The sequence below is a fragment of the Pleurodeles waltl genome, chromosome 6 (genome assembly GCF_031143425.1).
Source record: "Pleurodeles waltl isolate 20211129_DDA chromosome 6, aPleWal1.hap1.20221129, whole genome shotgun sequence".
Classification (NCBI taxonomy): domain Eukaryota; kingdom Metazoa; phylum Chordata; class Amphibia; order Caudata; family Salamandridae; genus Pleurodeles; species Pleurodeles waltl.
The window spans coordinates 204,107,917-204,125,295 of NC_090445.1; the positions used below are offsets into that span (position 1 = coordinate 204,107,917).

General features: G+C 46.1%; 1 protein-coding gene across 2 annotated transcripts in view; it reads left to right on the forward strand.

Moving 5' to 3' along the window:
* The first annotated feature begins 3,379 nt into the window (after positions 1-3,379).
* The window catches only part of SGCA (sarcoglycan alpha), a 108,003-nt gene continuing 94,003 nt past the window's right edge, over positions 3,380-17,379 (forward strand). Inside the window, exon 1 of one of the 2 annotated variants that reach the window (XM_069237826.1) lies at positions 3,380-3,658. In XM_069237826.1, the coding sequence (XP_069093927.1) occupies positions 3,622-3,658 (37 nt within the window). In that variant the 5' untranslated portion in view covers positions 3,380-3,621. The remainder of the gene's footprint in view (positions 3,659-17,379) is intronic. The other variant, XM_069237827.1, reaches the window with a different exon arrangement.

The following is a 17,379-nucleotide window of genomic DNA, read 5'->3' on the forward strand; positions in this document are numbered from 1 at the left end:
TTTGTATGCCCTCAATGTTTTAAATGTTTATGGGAGACCATATCACTGTCCTGAGAAAGGTGGTGATACGGTTATGAAGGCCACCGAAACGCATCAACGCATTTGTGATACTGAATTTGCAGGGACATGCTTTGAAAAGACTGAGACAGAAGGAACGATCATTGAGCATGTTGATGAAATTTGCGGATCGGTAATATTGTTATAGACAGTTGTTGGGTGTCTCCTGAATGTTTATATTCTTTTTAAAAAATTAGGGGGCTTTATTAAAGGGAGGAATTATTTTGAGGTGGGGGTTTCTGGATTGGAACATTGTGGGGGATTTTAAAGGTGTGCTTTATTGTATCATTGGTATATTTATATTAAAGAGAAGCATACTTTTATATTCACTGTTTATCACTGGTCATTGAGAGTGCGAGAGGATTGTATAACAGGATTGCATGGTTGTATTGATGTGAAATTAGTGGTATATGTGATGTGTAGAGCCAAGAGGAATTTTGCAGTGTTTTAGAAACCATACAGTGCTCTGTACCCTTGTTGTGAGGGGCCTTCTCTCTGGTTTTTAGAGAACACAGATCTTACTGCATATGCCTCATAGATATATCCTTCTGTGTATCACATATTTCATAATGATTCAATACGATTCTCTTTCCACTGTCAGGACGATAAATATACTCTCATTTAATAACACCGTTACATTGAGAGCATTAAAGACATAGGAAAGTTCCTTTAGACTTTGATGTGAAGTAACTCTGTGCCTGCGTTTTTTATGTGTCTGCTCTGATTAAAAGTTGTTTTATCAGTACATCAAACACTGGTGCAAAGTTACCTCAACTCTTGTAATCAGGGACTTAGTAAGTAGTATGATTCTGTGAAAAATAAAAAAAGTTATGGGTGGGATACTTGAATTAATCGCAGTCATTTTGGCACGCCATTCCACTTCATTGATTTTTGCTCATCATGCGACCTCAGACAGAACCAGCCACGTGCATATTAACCTGGGTCCCGCTATACTAGGAAGAGTCCAGACTGAACTGTCAGTTCAGGGCACCGCTGAAGGGAACACAAGCAACCCAGAGGGGTTTTGGCCTAGTTAAGCCTCATCAGGAAGGTGTAACTTGATTCCTGAGGCACTGGCATAGTGAGCACCGCAGTAATTACTCTCAGTCACCAGTAGTTACTCGGTCCAGATTCTATTCCATGAAATGCAGAGTAAACCCTTATATTCCAAGTTAAGGATGCAAGGACAAGTATCAAAGTTACTGGGGATTACCTTGTACACTCATAAATACGGATTTATACAACTTGATATGCTGACATGCAATCTCTCTTGACTTTTTTGTGGTTAACATGCCATCCACCGTGATATGCGTTATTATTTTATGCTATAATTATTTTAAGTTAGTAAGCGCTTGGTTTTATTGTTGAATAGAGTTGGGTTGTTTTGAAGTTCTCTCCATTGTGAAATGTGGAACATAAAGGGTTGGCCCAAGAAGAATCCTGGGTAGGCGAGTACCTGTGGAGATGCTGCTCTGGCTGGGTTGGACGCTGTGTGTCTTAGATAACTCTAGTTAATTCATCTGCCTGGGTTTTGTGTTTTCATTCAGGGATTAGCAGGACATTATCGTCAGAGACAGTGATAATGAGACATTCAATATCAGAGACACCCTTTGACACACATAGGTGGGAAGATTGTAGAGACCATTGGTAACAAGGTAAGATTTTCATCACCAACAAAGAAAGTGAGGAATTGAATACCAAAAAAAAATATTTTAATACCAGAGAAAGAGAAGACACATCAATAGCGAGGAGTGAGGCACTCAATACCTAAGACAGGGTGCGCCATTCACATCTGTGACATGAAGATTGAGAAATGGACAATGGAACACAGAGTCAAACACACGCCATTGGCTGGGAAAAGAGGACCTGTAGCGGCTGAAACAGGATAAGGCATGCGCATCAGTGACAGGGTGAGATGTTTACTATCAGAGACATAAAATTAGTCAAAAGAGTAGGAAATGAAATAGCTGAGACAAAAACATTGAAGTCAAGGAGATAGGGAGTGAGACCTTTAATATGAGAGATGGTAAAACGCGGAGCATTAATTAAAGGGTGAAACATTTAGTAGCCGAGACAGAGTAAGGCACTAACATAGGCCGCAAAGACAGTGAGACATGTATAGTCGGACACATTAACTAGTAGCAAAGAGTGAGACATTTAATAACTGAGACAGATAAGACACAAGCCTGCCATAAACGTGTATGGGTCCGAATCCCTGACTAACGCCATGCAGGGACCCCCTGGTGCACGAGGACCGCGTTCAAAAGGAAAACAATGTCCTTGGACGTATTTCGAAGCAGTGCCAGCACATGGCGCCCTCTGGTGGAAGCTGGTGTTACCTGCCCTATATAACTCACAGATATTTGTTGTCCTTGGGCTGAATCGGGCCCGCCCTTGGAGGGTTAGGGGCTGCGTTATGCCCCTAGTTTCATCGGTGACAGAGAGTGTGCCACGTTTACTTTCAGTGGCAGTGTGACACACTCAGCAGTGACAGAAAGGGAGACCTAAATCGGTTTGAGAGGATAAGACACGATATGTCATGAACAGAGATAGAAACAGGAAGATTAGAAAGAGGTAGGCGCTTCGAGATGACAAAAAAGACATAGTCGTATTCAAATTAGAGCCTTTGTGAACCGAGACCGATGGGGCAGCGAGACAATCACCGACTGAAGAACACCTAAAATCAGACAGCGAGACTCAACAGGCCACCCTCCAGCGGAAACCGACGAGAGACACATGAGGCAACACTTAAAGTCAGCGAAAGTCAAACAGAGAATCAGTGAAGTTTCCACTAACTGACAAAGGCCAGCGCCTCGGTATGACTAGTAAACTCTAAGTAAACGCAATGGGCATACAATACAGACATAGGTAGGAACCAGAGGGAATCAAACAAAGGACGCGACTCAAGACTCCGACGGGCCTAAACGAGGTTTCCAAGGGCTCCTACTGGGGCAGGCAGTGATTAATTTGTAAATAAAAACGTGCCAGTGCCCAAAGTTCTCTTTTGAAAAACGCGGCAGCTTCTTTTAAATGTGCAAGCCATCTCGGGCCCCCTTAATCTATTTACAGCAACTCCCTGCCCCGTCAGCTCACTCTTGCAGCTTTCCTCCTTTCTGGCGCTTTCTCTTTTTTTCTTAACCCCCACTTCTCCCACGTGTGTCTTTTGCTCGCAGTAAATGCCTGATGCGGAACAATAAGGGCCGTGATTCAAAAATAAGTGCCGGTGCGGCCGGTTCAAATTAAGCATTGGGTGAAGGGGAAGTAGGGCAACCCCCTCAGAGGCCCCCTTGCTCAGCTCAAAACTGTACATATTCACGGCGTTCGAGAATGCAGGGGGACGGGTTTGCATTGTGAGGTGGCGGTGACACCGAAGACGCGAATGAGACGCCCGCTAGTAGAATAGAAGGCCCGAGAGGGTCAGTCAGGAGAGACAGCCGCAGACCAGTCGCTCTGGGAGTCAGGTGAACACTTCCTGGACCATGGCCCGCTCTCCCCCCACGCCGCCACCGGCTGTTCCTGTCACTCAGACCCTGAATCATAGCAGCTCTCACCGCTCCGGGAAAGATGTCAGCTCCGAGGCTGTGGGCGCCCATCCTGGCAGGCAAGTACCTCCGTGCCCCTCGGTTTAATGCGCATTGAACTTGTCAGGCGTGTGTCCCTTGTTCTCTCCTACATTAACACCTACCGGCGGAACACCGCGGCGTCCGGCGAAAACATGAAACTTTTATATGTGAGCAGTCTGCCAGAATCTAAATAAAGCCTCTTATGTCAGAGCGTGGCGGGCGACATGGCCTGTCAGCCGCACAGAGGACGCTCAACACTTTCATGACTCGCCTCTTGCTATGTCCTTCTTTCCTAGCTGTCAAAATGCACTAAAAGGATGAGACCTGTAATGCGGGGTACAGTGGGGGCGGGGTCAGTGAGTGTGGGTGAAGGGTCAAAGACGTGATCCAAAAAACAAAAATAAACTGTGATTGTTTTGCTTGCCTTTCGCCTTCATGTTAACTGCGTGTAAACTACAAAGTGAACACCTGAAACAAAACTTACATTCAAGATAAACTAACCTTTGGGCAATTCAGTGGGAAAGCTCAGTTGGTTAATGCGATCACTGCAGATCCGATGTCTGTGGGTGTAAGGAGAAAGTCCCTGGTTTGAATCCTTGTTGATGCTCTAGGGAATAGTGATGTCTTTATAGCTTCAGCATGCGTCAGCCTGGGGCACAAAGCACTGTGAATATGTAATACCTTAGTTAAAAAAATACACAGTATAAGATAGGCTGCCACACTTAAACAAGCATTTTCAATGCAACAGGGCTCGCATTTGCTCGAGTTGGAGCGCTCGCCCATAAAAAGTACCACTCGTACTATTTGATAGGCTGAACTCAATACAAGATAGGCTTTTCCAAAGCTGCAAAAAGATTTAGGGCCACATGTTCCTAGCTTTTTGTTGGTCACAAACTGTGACCAAAAAAAAAGCGTTTCCCTATGTACAAATCACTATTTTGCAAGTCGGTATGTAGTTATTGACTCGCAAAGCAGGGTTTGCGACTCGCAATTAGGAAGGGACATCCTGAGGGCGTCCCTTCCTAATAGCAACTTGCAGGGAGATGTATGATTATTTTGTGACCGTGAATGCGGTCACAAAACAATCACAGTTAACATCAATTTAAAATTGGTGTTAACTGAATTGCAAAAGGGAAGGGGTCACAAAGGGATCCATTCCCCTTTGTGAATAGGGGCGCAAACATTTTTTCAGAACAGAGAGTGGTCCCAAGGACCACTGCCTCCCCTGAAAAAAATGAAACTGAAATGTTTCATTTTTATTTTTGAAATGCATCCCGTTTTCCTTTTAAGGTTTGCAAGTCGCAAAACAAAATGTACAACAGTTGAGACACTGTTAGTGATTCCCAGTTGGGTTGCAAGGGACCTGCCACATTAATATTCATGAGTCAGGTCGCAATTTGAGACCCATTTGGGAATGGCCACACTCACAGGGATGGTGGCCTACTGGGGTCAGCAGACCACCATGTCTGTGACTGCTTTTTAGGGTCGAGCCTGCGTTGCATGCGCTTGCGCATGCGTATCGCAGCAAGACGCTTTAGTTATTAGAAAAGGGCTCAGAGCCCTGTCGACGTCACGTCAGTGTGTTTGATTGGTTCGTGGGCTTGCCTGGTAAAATCTGCTTGCGTTCATTAGTGGAAGGCATGCACACGTCATGCCTTTTCCGGTGGTTAGCCCTCCTCGAGCGCAGCGACCAAGTACAGAAAACATGCGTGGCTCGCTGTTTTCTGTCGGATCGTGGACTACTTTTTCTCTATTTTCCTAGCGCGATTTCGCTTGGCAGAAGGTGAGCACTTACACAGTTAATTTCACTTTTTTACGTACATAAAAACACTTTTGTCGATAGATGAAAAGTCGGGTTAGGAGTTTACAACGCGATCAGCTCTAACATGAGCAAACGCGAGACCCGTTGCATTGCAAATGCTTGTTAAATAAAGCATTTTTTAAAAAAATGCAGCCCGTTTTCCTTAAAGAAAAACGGGCTGCATTTAAAAAACAAAATTAAACATTTCAGTCTCATTATTTCAGAGTAGGCAGTGGTCCGTTGGACCACTGCCTGCTTTGAAAAAAATGTTTGCATCCCCATTGACAAAGCAGAAGGGGTCCCTTAGGGACCCCTTCCCGTTTGCGAGTGGGTTAGCACCAATATGAAATTGGTGTTAACTGCAATTGTTTTGCGACCACATTCACATTCATGGTCACAAAACAATCATACATTCCCCTGCGAGTTGTCCTGAGGGCGTCCCTCCCTTCCTAATTGCGAGTCACAAACCACGTTTTGCGAGTTAGTAACTGCATACCGACTTTCAAATAGGGATTTGTACATAGGGAAACGCATTTTTGTTATAAATGAGCCAGTTTGCTTGAGACCAACCTAAAGCTACGCACATGTAGCCCTAAGTGCCTATGGTGCTTTCAAAGATATATTTTTTAAATATAAGCAATCAAACCGTGCTCAGTGCAAACCTTTTGTAAGAGGTTTTCATTACAAGGTCCAGTTCCAGAACTGGTAAGAACTGTAGAGTACCCATTAAAGAATAACGGATTGTCAACACAAAGTATCGGTGGATTCCGTCAATTAAAACCACATACAGGCTCCCAAGTCCTTCGCACACGTTTACAGTTCTTTCAGGTAACAGACACCCTGGAGAGTAGGTATGTTTCTTCTTAAGCTGTCTGCCCCTTCTCTCACTTCACAATAAAAGAGACACTCTCCCCTCCTTTCATTCTTAGCAATTCAGGGTCGGTGTTAACTGCTTGGGAGCAGTTTTTATTCAACAAAAAATCTGGAACTGTTTTGTTAAGATTAATAAAGATTGGGAAGGTGGTCCCAAATAGATCTCGCCCATTTTGGCCTGTGTCCTCTCCTCATTTCACCACTCACAACCTCCCGCCCCCCTTTCTTTTATTTTCTCATCCCCCTGAGTTGCTATGTCCCACTTAGTGCCTTCTATTTTCTCATCTACTGTCCTTGACTTTCTTGGTTTCTGGATTTTATGTGCCCCTCACTACTGTCAACTATTTCATACTCATTATCACTTTTTTTCTGTTTAGAACCTGATAACAATTATTTTTTGATTTCAAATATTTTTTAATTTTTATTTGAAAGAGTACATATTACAGTACGATGTTTTAGGATGTGGTCATATAATATTCACTTGAGCAGAATATACTGCACAGTATTTAGTGGAAGAGCTGAGACTTTCGCTAATTTATTGCTGGAAAGGAGAGCATGGATTTTATCTGCCCCTCAGTACTCTCCTGTTTAGAACGTGCTTTGTTGTTGTGCAAATTGCACCCCAGCTGTTTAGTCACATGGGTTTGGTAATTGGCGGTTGTTGGACTTTTGCTTATGCAGGGTCATCCCCAGTCTTTTTGCCTCCTGCCTCCTATTTTTTTCTGACCTGTTGCTGTTGGCTTTTCAACTCTGAGCACTTTACCACTGCTAACCAGTGCTAATGTGCATATGCTCTCCGTGTAAATTGTATGTAATTGGTTTATCCATGATTGGCATATTTGATTTACTAGTAAGTCCCTAGTAAGGTGCACTAGAGGTGCCAGGGCCTGTAAATCAAATGCTACTAGTGGGCCTGCAGCACTAGTTGTGCCACCCACATAAGTAGCTCTGTAATCACGTCTCAGACCTGCCACTACAGTGTCTGTGTGTGTATTTTTACACTGTAAATTCGACTTGGCAAGTGTACCCACTTGCCAGGCCTAAACCTTCCCTTTTCTTACATGTAAGGCACCCCTAAGGTAGGCCCTAGGTAGCCCCAAGGGCAGGGTGCAGTGTATGGATAAGGTAGGACATATAGTAATGTGGTTTATATGTCCTGACAGTGAAATACTGCTAAATTCGTTTTTCACTGTTGCAAGGACTGTCTCTCTCATAGGATAATATGGGGGCTACCTTTAAATATGATTAAAGCGTAGATTCCCCTAGAGAGTAGATGGACATGTGGAGTTTGGGGTCCCTGAGCTCACAATTTAAAAATACATCTTTTAGTAAAGTTGATTTTAAGATTGTGCGTTTGAAAATGCCACTTTTAGAAAGTGAGCATTTTCTTGCTTAAACCATTCTGTGACTCTGCCTTGTTTGTGGATTCCCTGTCTGGGTCAGTTTGACAGTTGGGTTGTTTTTCACCTCACACCAGACAGTGACACAAAGGGAGCTGGGGTGTAACCTGCATTTCCTGATTAGCCATCTCTGCTAGGAGGGAGGAGTGGAGTGGTCACTCTCATCTGAAAGGACTGTGCCTGCCTCTAACAATGCCGGCTCCAACCCCCTGGTGTGTGTCTGAGGCCTTGCCTGGGCAAGGCAGGATTTCACAAGTAGGTGTGAGTCCCCTTTGAAGAAAGGTGACTTCAAAGACTAAAATGGGTATAAGAAGGGCACCCAAATCTACAGACTTTAGAAACACTTCTGGAATCAAGAGGAACCTCTGCCTGGAGAAGAGCTGTTAGCTGAGGAGGAAGTGCTGCCCTGCCTGTGACTGTGCTTTGTGGAGCTTTCCTGCAGTGCTGCTTCTGCCAGAGTAAGAGGGCAAAGACTGGACTTTGTGTGCCTTCCATCTTGAGAAGAAATCTCCAAGGGCTTGATCTAGAGCTTGCCTCCTGTTGTTTGAAGTCTCAGGGACAGCAAAGACTTCTCTCTGCCAGCACCTGGAGTCTCTGGAGAGACTCCTACTCTGCCCTGTGGTGCCCATCCAGTTCCTGGGACCCTGAAAGGAGAAGCTGGCAGCCTAAAGACAAGAAAATCCACGCACAGAGTGCCTTGCGGGGAAAAGATCGACGCGAATCCGATCTGCGGCTGAAAAACGACGCGCCGCCCGCTCCGCAGCTGAGAAACGACGCTCGCAGGAAACGCGACCGAAGAATCGACGCACGGAGCAGGAGAAACGACGCGCAGCATCGCTGACGGAGGCTGGGAGATCGCAACCTGCGCGGCTGGACCTTCGACTCATTGTGCGGCTGGATTTTTGACTCGAGTACCGCCGTGCGGAGTTATTTTCGACGCACGCCCGCCCGTGCGGGGTTATTTTTGACGCACACCAGGTACATTTTCACTCTAGCAGCGCTAGTGTGTTTTTAAAACTACTTAAAGACTCTTTTTGATTTTTAATTAATAACTTGACTTGTGTATGGTGGATTTTTGTCGTTTTGGTCTTGTTTTGTTTAGATAAATATTTCCTATTTTTCTAAACCTGTGTTGTGTCATTTTGTAGTGTTTTCATTAAGTTACTGTGTGTGTTGGTACAAATACTTTACGCCTAGCACTCTGAGGTTAAGCCTACTGCTCTGCCAAGCTACCAAGGGGGTAAGCAGGGGTTAGCTGAGGGTGATTCTCTTTTACCCTGACTAGAGTGAGGGTCTTTGCTTGAACAGGGGGCAACCTGACTGTCAACCAAGGACCCCATTTCTAACATTGGTGATCAGCGGTCGGGATTTGGACTTGTATTTGTACTTGACATACAGTGATTAAGTGTACACTACTGTTTTGATCTCAGACCACTACGTGACCACATACTACTTGTTTGGTGATCTTTTGCTTTTTCTCTTAAGGACTCCTTTTTGTTCTACTTCCATGATTTTGCTGATCCCTTGACTGATTCTTTTTACTTCATTGGGAACTTATTTTCTGCCTTTGGAACTTTGCACTTGTGACCATCATGTCTCAATCTGGAGATGCAACAGCTGGAGCTGTGTTTGAAATGGAGAAACTGAAGGAGTACTCAGTTGCTCAATTGAAACAGTTCCTTAAAGATCTTGACTGTCCCACTAAGAGCTCCACCAGGGAGGGGGAGCTGCAAAAGGCACAGAGGGCCGGGGTGACAATCAAGAAGGCTGGAGGGCACACAGAGGAGGAGAATGTGGGTGGGGAAGTGCAGAGGATACACAGTGGTGTAGTGGAGGTACCTGTTACGCCTGGGGGGAGGGTCCCCAGGAGGGGTAGCAGGGTGTCGTCTAAGGGTCTGACTCCTAAAGATGTGCAGGACAGACAGGCAGAAAGGGTTCGCCGGTTGGAGGCAGAAAAGTTGAGGAGGGAGTATGACAAGTGGGAAAGGGACTTCGAGATACAAAAGATGATTTATGCTTACGAGCTTAAATTGAAACCGCTGGAAGTCATGAGGGCTGAATCCAGCTGGAATGGTGGCAGCAACAATTTTATATCTAGTGCTGCTGAAGAAATGCACATGCCCAGAGATGTGGTGCCCTACTTGAAGGAGGGAGTTAACACACACCAGGAGGTTCAGGGGTATGAGGTAGCTCCAGTGATGCACAGGGTCCCTGAGGTGGATTGGGGAACTGGCATGGGGAGTCATATTCCTACTGGTGGGAAGGACACTCTACTGACTCTAGGTGAGAGTGACAGGGAGAGGGGTTCCCCACAGGTAGAAGTCCTGGTTATGGAGTGTGAAAACATCCCAGAAGAGTGTGGGTTGAGTGTCAGGGACAGTCAGGTACTGTCTCACCAGTCTCAGGAGGGTGATGTGGGGTGCTTTTTCAAAGCAGAGTCACTGGATGGTTGGGTGAAGGGTACTTTGGTTAATTCATGTAAGGGGCTGAGTGATGTAATTGCTGGAGAGCATATGTCTAGTCCTTATTTTCCAGAGCTACGCCAACACCAGGTGGAGTGTGAGTTCTCTGACCCCAGGGAGCTTACAATGGAGGCAGACCTCTTGGTGAGTACCAGAGAGTCTGAAGAGGCATTTGGGGGTGCTCCTGAGAGGAGTGGTCTAGGTATTTCCCAACCAGGTGAGGTAGGGAAGGATTGTAGTGTCCCAGGTAGGTCCCAGTGTAGTGGGATGGGTGAGGGACCCCATGTCCAGTCTCTGAGGAGAGGGAATGGGGATGGGCTGAGGTCCAAGGTGCCCGAGATCCGGTCCCAGGTCCTGGAGGGTTCCATGAAGGAACACCAGGAGGGGAGCCTAGCCTGTACCATAGGGCCATCTGTTGAGGGAGACCCCACAGTGTCAGGAGAACTTGGGGGGGCGGCTGTAGCCAGCGTCCCACCAGTTCTGGTGTCTGGCAGTACCACTCCTAGTGACGGGGTGCAGAAGTCCAGACAGAGGGTTGAGAGGGGGTTGCGGACCCCAGTGGAGAACCTGGAGGGTCAGGGGTCAGCTCTGAGAGCAGAGCCCCCCAGGAATGACCTTGGTAAGACCATTTCTGGGTTGGGGGGAATCCAGACTCTGTCAGATGGGCAGAGGTCAGGAGACCTGCACCAGCCAGACTCTTGTGTGGCCCTTGGGGACAGTGTGTCCCTTGAGGGGGGTAAGTGTGCCCCCCTGGAAGTCCTGGTGTGCCAGGCAGTGGTTCAACCGCAGGGTGGTGACCCTGGGTTGGATGACCAGGTTCAGAGGGTAAACTCTGACCTGGTGGGGGGTAGGTATGCCCCCCAGGAAGTCCTGGGTTGCCAGGCAGTGGTCCAGTCTGTGGGTACAGACCCTGGACTGGAGGATCAGGTGCAGGGGGTAAACCCTGACCTGAAGGGGTGGGCGGTTTGCCCAATCACCCCCCCTGGTGTGATTTCAAGGGGTACTCTCCCTGAGGGGGGGGTGCAGAACCCTGAGAGTAGGGACAGGGGAGAAAGAGCCTCACCCCTGGCCCTGGTCCAACCTGAAGGTACAGACCCCAGGTTGGCGGACCAGTTGCAGGTTAACAGCCCTGCACTGGTGGAAGAATTGTGCAGGACTGCTTCTACAAGCACCCTGACAGTTTTTGACTCTGGGGGTGCCGCTTCGGCAGGGAGGGTACAGAGCCCCAGAGGGGAGGACCAGGGTCAGGTTGTCATCCCTGACCTGGTGGAAGAGAGAGTGGTCAAAGGGTGCCAGGCACCTGGGGCTACCGCCCCCCACTCTCCGCAGTCACAGTGGTTGGAGAGGCCTGAGATCGGGCTCTCATCCCTGACAGTTGTCCGGGGCCACCGTGACTTGCTGTCCTGGTGGACAGAGTTGCCCCTGGGGAGGGGACGAGAGTCACACCCCGGGGGTGGAGTGGGCAACACCACTGTGTTGGCCCTGGTGGTACTATCTGCCCATTGCAATTCATCTGTGAGCAAAGTAAAGTTAGGTGCTGCACAGATGGTGTCTGTAGATGTGGAGAAGGGTTCCCCATGGGTTAGCTTAGTGGGCCCTGAGAGTATGGACAGAGGGATCCAACTGGAGTCAGGAAGGCGTAGAACTGGAACATGCCCCTGCTGTTGTGGGCCTGGGTCCTTGTTCTATCGCCCCAATCAGGGAAGTACATCAAGGTATTGATTGTTCTCCCCTGGCTTTAGGCTGGTAGGGGGTCGTGTTGGACTTTTGCTTATGCAGGGTCATCCCCAGTCTTTTTGCCTCCTGCCTCCTATTTTTTTCTGACCTGTTGCTGTTGGCTTTTCAACTCTGAGCACTTTACCACTGCTAACCAGTGCTAAAGTGCATATGCTCTCCGTGTAAATTGTATGTAATTGGTTTATCCATGATTGGCATATTTGATTTACTAGTAAGTCCCTAGTAAGGTGCACTAGAGGTGCCAGGGCCTGTAAATCAAATGCTACTAGTGGGCCTGCAGCACTGGTTGTGCCACCCACATAAGTAGCTCTGTAATCACGTCTCAGACCTGCCACTGCAGTGTCTGTGTGTGTATTTTTACACTGTAAATTCGACTTGGCAAGTGTACCCACTTGCCAGGCCTAAACCTTCCCTTTTCTTACATGTAAGGCACCCCTAAGGTAGGCCCTAGGTAGCCCCAAGGGCAGGGTGCAGTGTATGGATAAGGTAGGACATATAGTAATGTGGTTTATATGTCCTGACAGTGAAATACTGCTGAAATTCGTTTTTCACTGTTGCAAGGACTGTCTCTCTCATAGGATAATATGGGGGCTACCTTTAAATATGATTAAAGCGTAGATTCCCCTAGAGAGTAGATGGACATGTGGAGTTTGGGGTCCCTGAGCTCACAATTTAAAAATACATCTTTTAGTAAAGTTGATTTTAAGATTGTGCGTTTGAAAATGCCACTTTTAGAAAGTGAGCATTTTCTTGCTTAAACCATTCTGTGACTCTGCCTTGTTTGTGGATTCCCTGTCTGGGTCAGTTTGACAGTTGGGTTGTTTTTCACCTCACACCAGACAGTGACACAAAGGGAGTTGGGGTGTAACCTGCATTTCCTGATTAGCCATCTCTGCTAGGAGGGAGGGGTGGAGTGGTCACTCTCATCTGAAAGGACTGTGCCTGCCTCTAACAATGCCGGCTCCAACCCCCTGGTGTGTGTCTGAGGCCTTGCCTGGGCAAGGCAGGATTTCACAAGTAGGTGTGAGTCCCCTTTGAAGAAAGGTGACTTCAAAGACTAAAATGGGTATAAGAAGGGCACCCAAATCTACAGACTTTAGAAACACTTCTGGAATCAAGAGGAACCTCTGCCTGGAGAAGAGCTGTTAGCTGAGGAGGAAGTGCTGCCCTGCCTGTGACTGTGCTTTGTGGAGCTTTCCTGCAGTGCTGCTTCTGCCAGAGTAAGAGGGCAAAGACTGGACTTTGTGTGCCTTCCATCTTGAGAAGAAATCTCCAAGGGCTTGATCTAGAGCTTGCCTCCTGTTGTTTGAAGTCTCAGGGACAGCAAAGACTTCTCTCTGCCAGCACCTGGAGTCTCTGGAGAGACTCCTACTCTGCCCTGTGGTGCCCATCCAGTTCCTGGGACCCTGAAAGGAGAAGCTGGCAGCCTAAAGACAAGAAAATCCACGCACAGAGCGCCTTGCGGGGAAAAGATCGACGCGAATCCCATCTGCGGCTGAAAAACGACGCGCCGCCCGCTCCGCAGCTGAGAAACGACGCTCGCAGGAAACACGACCGAAGAATCGACGCACGGAGCAGGAGAAATGACGCGCAGCATCGCTGACGGAGGCTGGGAGATCGCAACCTGCGCGGCTGGACCTTCGACTCATTGTGCGGCTGGATTTTTGACTCGAGTACCGCCGTGCGGAGTTATTTTTGACGCACGCCCGCCCGTGCGGGGTTATTTTTGACGCACACCAGGTACATTTTCACTCTAGCAGCGCTAGTGTGTTTTTAAAACTACTTAAAGACTCTTTTTGATTTTTAATTAATAACTTGACTTGTGTATGGTGGATTTTTGTCGTTTTGGTCTTGTTTTGTTTAGATAAATATTTCCTATTTTTCTAAACCTGTGTTGTGTCATTTTGTAGTGTTTTCATTAAGTTACTGTGTGTGTTGGTACAAATACTTTACGCCTAGCACTCTGAGGTTAAGCCTACTGCTCTGCCAAGCTACCAAGGGGGTAAGAAGGGGTTAGCTGAGGGTGATTCTCTTTTACCCTGACTAGAGTGAGGGTCTTTGCTTGAACAGGGGGCAACCTGACTGTCAACCAAGGACCCCATTTCTAACAGCGGTTAAACAATTTGCACCTCATTTCAAGCTGAACACCCCCCCCACCCCAGAACAGGACATTGTTTCCAACTATCACATACGATTTGCATAAGGTTTTTACACAAATCATGGGGCAAACTCCCGTATTTTGCCCAACGTATAATACTTATTTTTCTGGGGTAAACAAGAGTAAACATCTTTTGCTAACATTTAATGTAATATATTTCATAATAACATTGTATTTATATGTACTCCACTATATTGACCAAATATGATTTTCAATCTCTCCTAAATACCTTTTAATTTCATTTCGATTTTTTGCATTATTTATGTGTTATCTGTTTTTATCTTCAACATACGGACTCTTTACACATGGGTACATAGGCAACAAAGTCCAAAGTTGCCAGTGTGGAAAGGATTTGGGGAGGGGACAAGGGAGGTGGGCGTACTATCAAACCTTTTCGTTTACAATCACATTTCTTATGTGCTCCACACCTGTAAACAGGGCCACTGGAATTATGTGGCAGGGTAGCGCCAAATTATGCAGCTAGGTTGACTAAATTATGCAGCAATAAAACTAAAAGCCAAATAATGTGACATATTACTCCATTATTTTGTCATTTTTACACTTGTTAAACTGTCTGGGGATAGGTTGCATATAATCAGAACCCGAATACCACCCAGACAAAGAAATAAACAACAGAAATGTGACCAGCGGCCCTGCGAATATATATTTATGTACAATACCACACCCTTTTGCATATCATTTTTAAGAAAGGCATTCAAAACATATTCTCATTGCAACTTTGTTTTGCAGTTTTGAATACGTGTTTCAAACTTTTTCATTAGCTCTTTACATCATAAAGGATCATTCTTACAGATTTTAAAAGAAAATGTCTTAAATATGTTAGTTGCGTTTCCATTACTGAGCGACAATAAATCTAACTCTTGAAAGTCATTGTCCAATTACCCAAACGCTGGGAAGATATTGTTTTGACATAGAACGCAATCTTAAAATTTGTCTTAGAGGTTATGAAAGTCAAGTTTATTGTTAAAGGTGTTTGCAAAAGAGATTTAAGCAAAAAATGATGCTTAGGAAAACAGTGTATACACATACTATCCTACTTTCATACCTGATCACATTATAGTTTGTGCCATTCTGCCTCCTCTTTTCTAACCCCTCTACAAAGACTCTTCCTGGCGCTGTGTGTTAGTGAGATATTCTTCATCTTTGCAGTAATACCAAAAATTATTTTAATCTGGAATTTTGACTTTGGTGGAATTGCGTTTACTAAACAATATAGTCATGCAGTTCTTGTGTCCTGTAAGGTTGTCTAGAAGGCTGGTACCCAATATGGGTTTCAGTTAGGATTAACTAAACCTAACACTTTATCAAACGGTAAGCTTTGACAGCATTTACTATCTTTGTCTGACTTTATCCACTGCTAGATTTTCTCAGCTGATCAGCTAGAGATGATGATTTCCTGCAGACGGATGCCCCACCAAAGGAGGACAGGACATCAGTGGCAAAGAACCGCAGGGGGTCCTATCGTTTCAGGTGGTTGCAATGCAACCCCAGGTGACCAGAGGTACCGCCTGTTGCGGGGCAGGCCTCGTGGTAGATGGGATTACCTCCTTGTCTTTCCCTGGCTTGTATCTCAGGGAACTATTGGATGCCAATCAAGTACTCTAATGACTCGTTTACACATCCTGATAGCAAAAAACATAAATACTGTTCCATACTTGACCTTACCACTTTAATTAGGAAGCTCCAGTCCCCTCAGCAAGTCTGCTGACTCTGCCCTGATGAGTGAACCTCAGTTCACCAGATAACCTGGAAACAGTGCTCCAGCCACAATGGAAAAGCCCGACCATATCCAGGCGTCCTATGCTGCCACAATTTTCCACTGCCCTGCAGAAGAAAACACCTGGGGAGCATGGTTTCCTGCACCATGATGGGTCCATCACATGTGGCTGGCTCCCAGCATTTAAAAACCTTGTTACACTGCAAGAAATCTCACTGCTCCATTAACCTTCCAATGAAAGCTCTCCGATCCGTACGTCAGTCCGCGAGGCCCCGCCATCGCTGACAATAGTCTGGTAAGGAGACACGGAAAGTCAGGAAGAGTGGTTTTTATTTAACAAGACCGCATGAGATTGGTGTCTAGGGAGGCAAGAGGGCCTCAAATGCAATAGCTACAAGTGAGGGAATTGGACTCAGAGTAATGCAATTACTGCTAAGTAGTTCAGACCTTTGCAGTGTTGAGAGAGCCACTCACTACTTTTTACAGCTCATAATGGCTACTTAAAAGGGCTGCAATTTTTACTACCTTAGAATGTATGTGAAGTGTTATAAAACAAATTTCTTAACTTCACTCACCCCTGCAGAGACAGCTGCATGAGCTACTTCAAATTGGGTCTCCGTCAAATTCCCAGAACACAAGGTAGCACTCATTTGAGTAATTAGCTTTCCCAATTGAGGCCCTGATTAAGAATGCCCCAGCGGGGCAGGCGCCATTTAAATTACCCAATAAAATCTGACTCCCCAAGGCAGGAATTTATCACGTGTGATAAACTGCTCTTATTACGAGATTTTCAGGCATAGTGTATGAAAATGGGTGTACTTTATGATAGGGTTGAGGCCCTTTCATACACTTTAGTACACTTACATATATCCTCTTTGATCCAGTCAAAGTTATTTACTTAACCTTCAGCTTAACCCTTTGGTAGCTATGGCACAGAGCAGCAAGGCTTGGAAAAAGAACAATGTGTAAAGCATTTAACAGGACCAAACCATGCAATAAGAAAGCAACTAAACAAGAAAGAGACATAACAACGATTTATAAAAATAGATAGATGGAGGTCTAGGAGGCCTAAAATACTTTTTTGGACAGTTACCTGGCCACCAGAGAATTTTTAGAGCGAGTTCCAAACTTTCCAGGACAACCACCATTGACTTCTATGGAGTGGTCCTGATGCTGAAGGATGCAGGCTTAAAGTTGCTCACTGGATGCTCCAGATGGTGTGCGATCCACAGGAGTGAAGTCTGGTTGAGTCCTCAGTCCAAAGATGAGTGGGAGCAACTCTGGCCATGGATATTGGTGTCCCACAAAGTCCTGTATGCAGGGGTCAAAGGGCTGATGATGCAGACCTTTCGTTCTTGCAACACAGTAGTCACAGTGCAAATCTTTGGTGGGGGATAGTGTCCATTAGGGTAGATCAATCTGGTCACAACCAAAACTCACCAGTCCAGCAGACCTGGATGCAACCTCTGGTTATTTCCAAATTGTCCATCGAAGTGTCCGGTGTCTGGCAGCAGCAAAACGGATGCAGTGGCTACCAGAGATGCAGTTTGGGCTCTTCCAGCTTTAATGTCTCCACTGCCAATTTGGTGG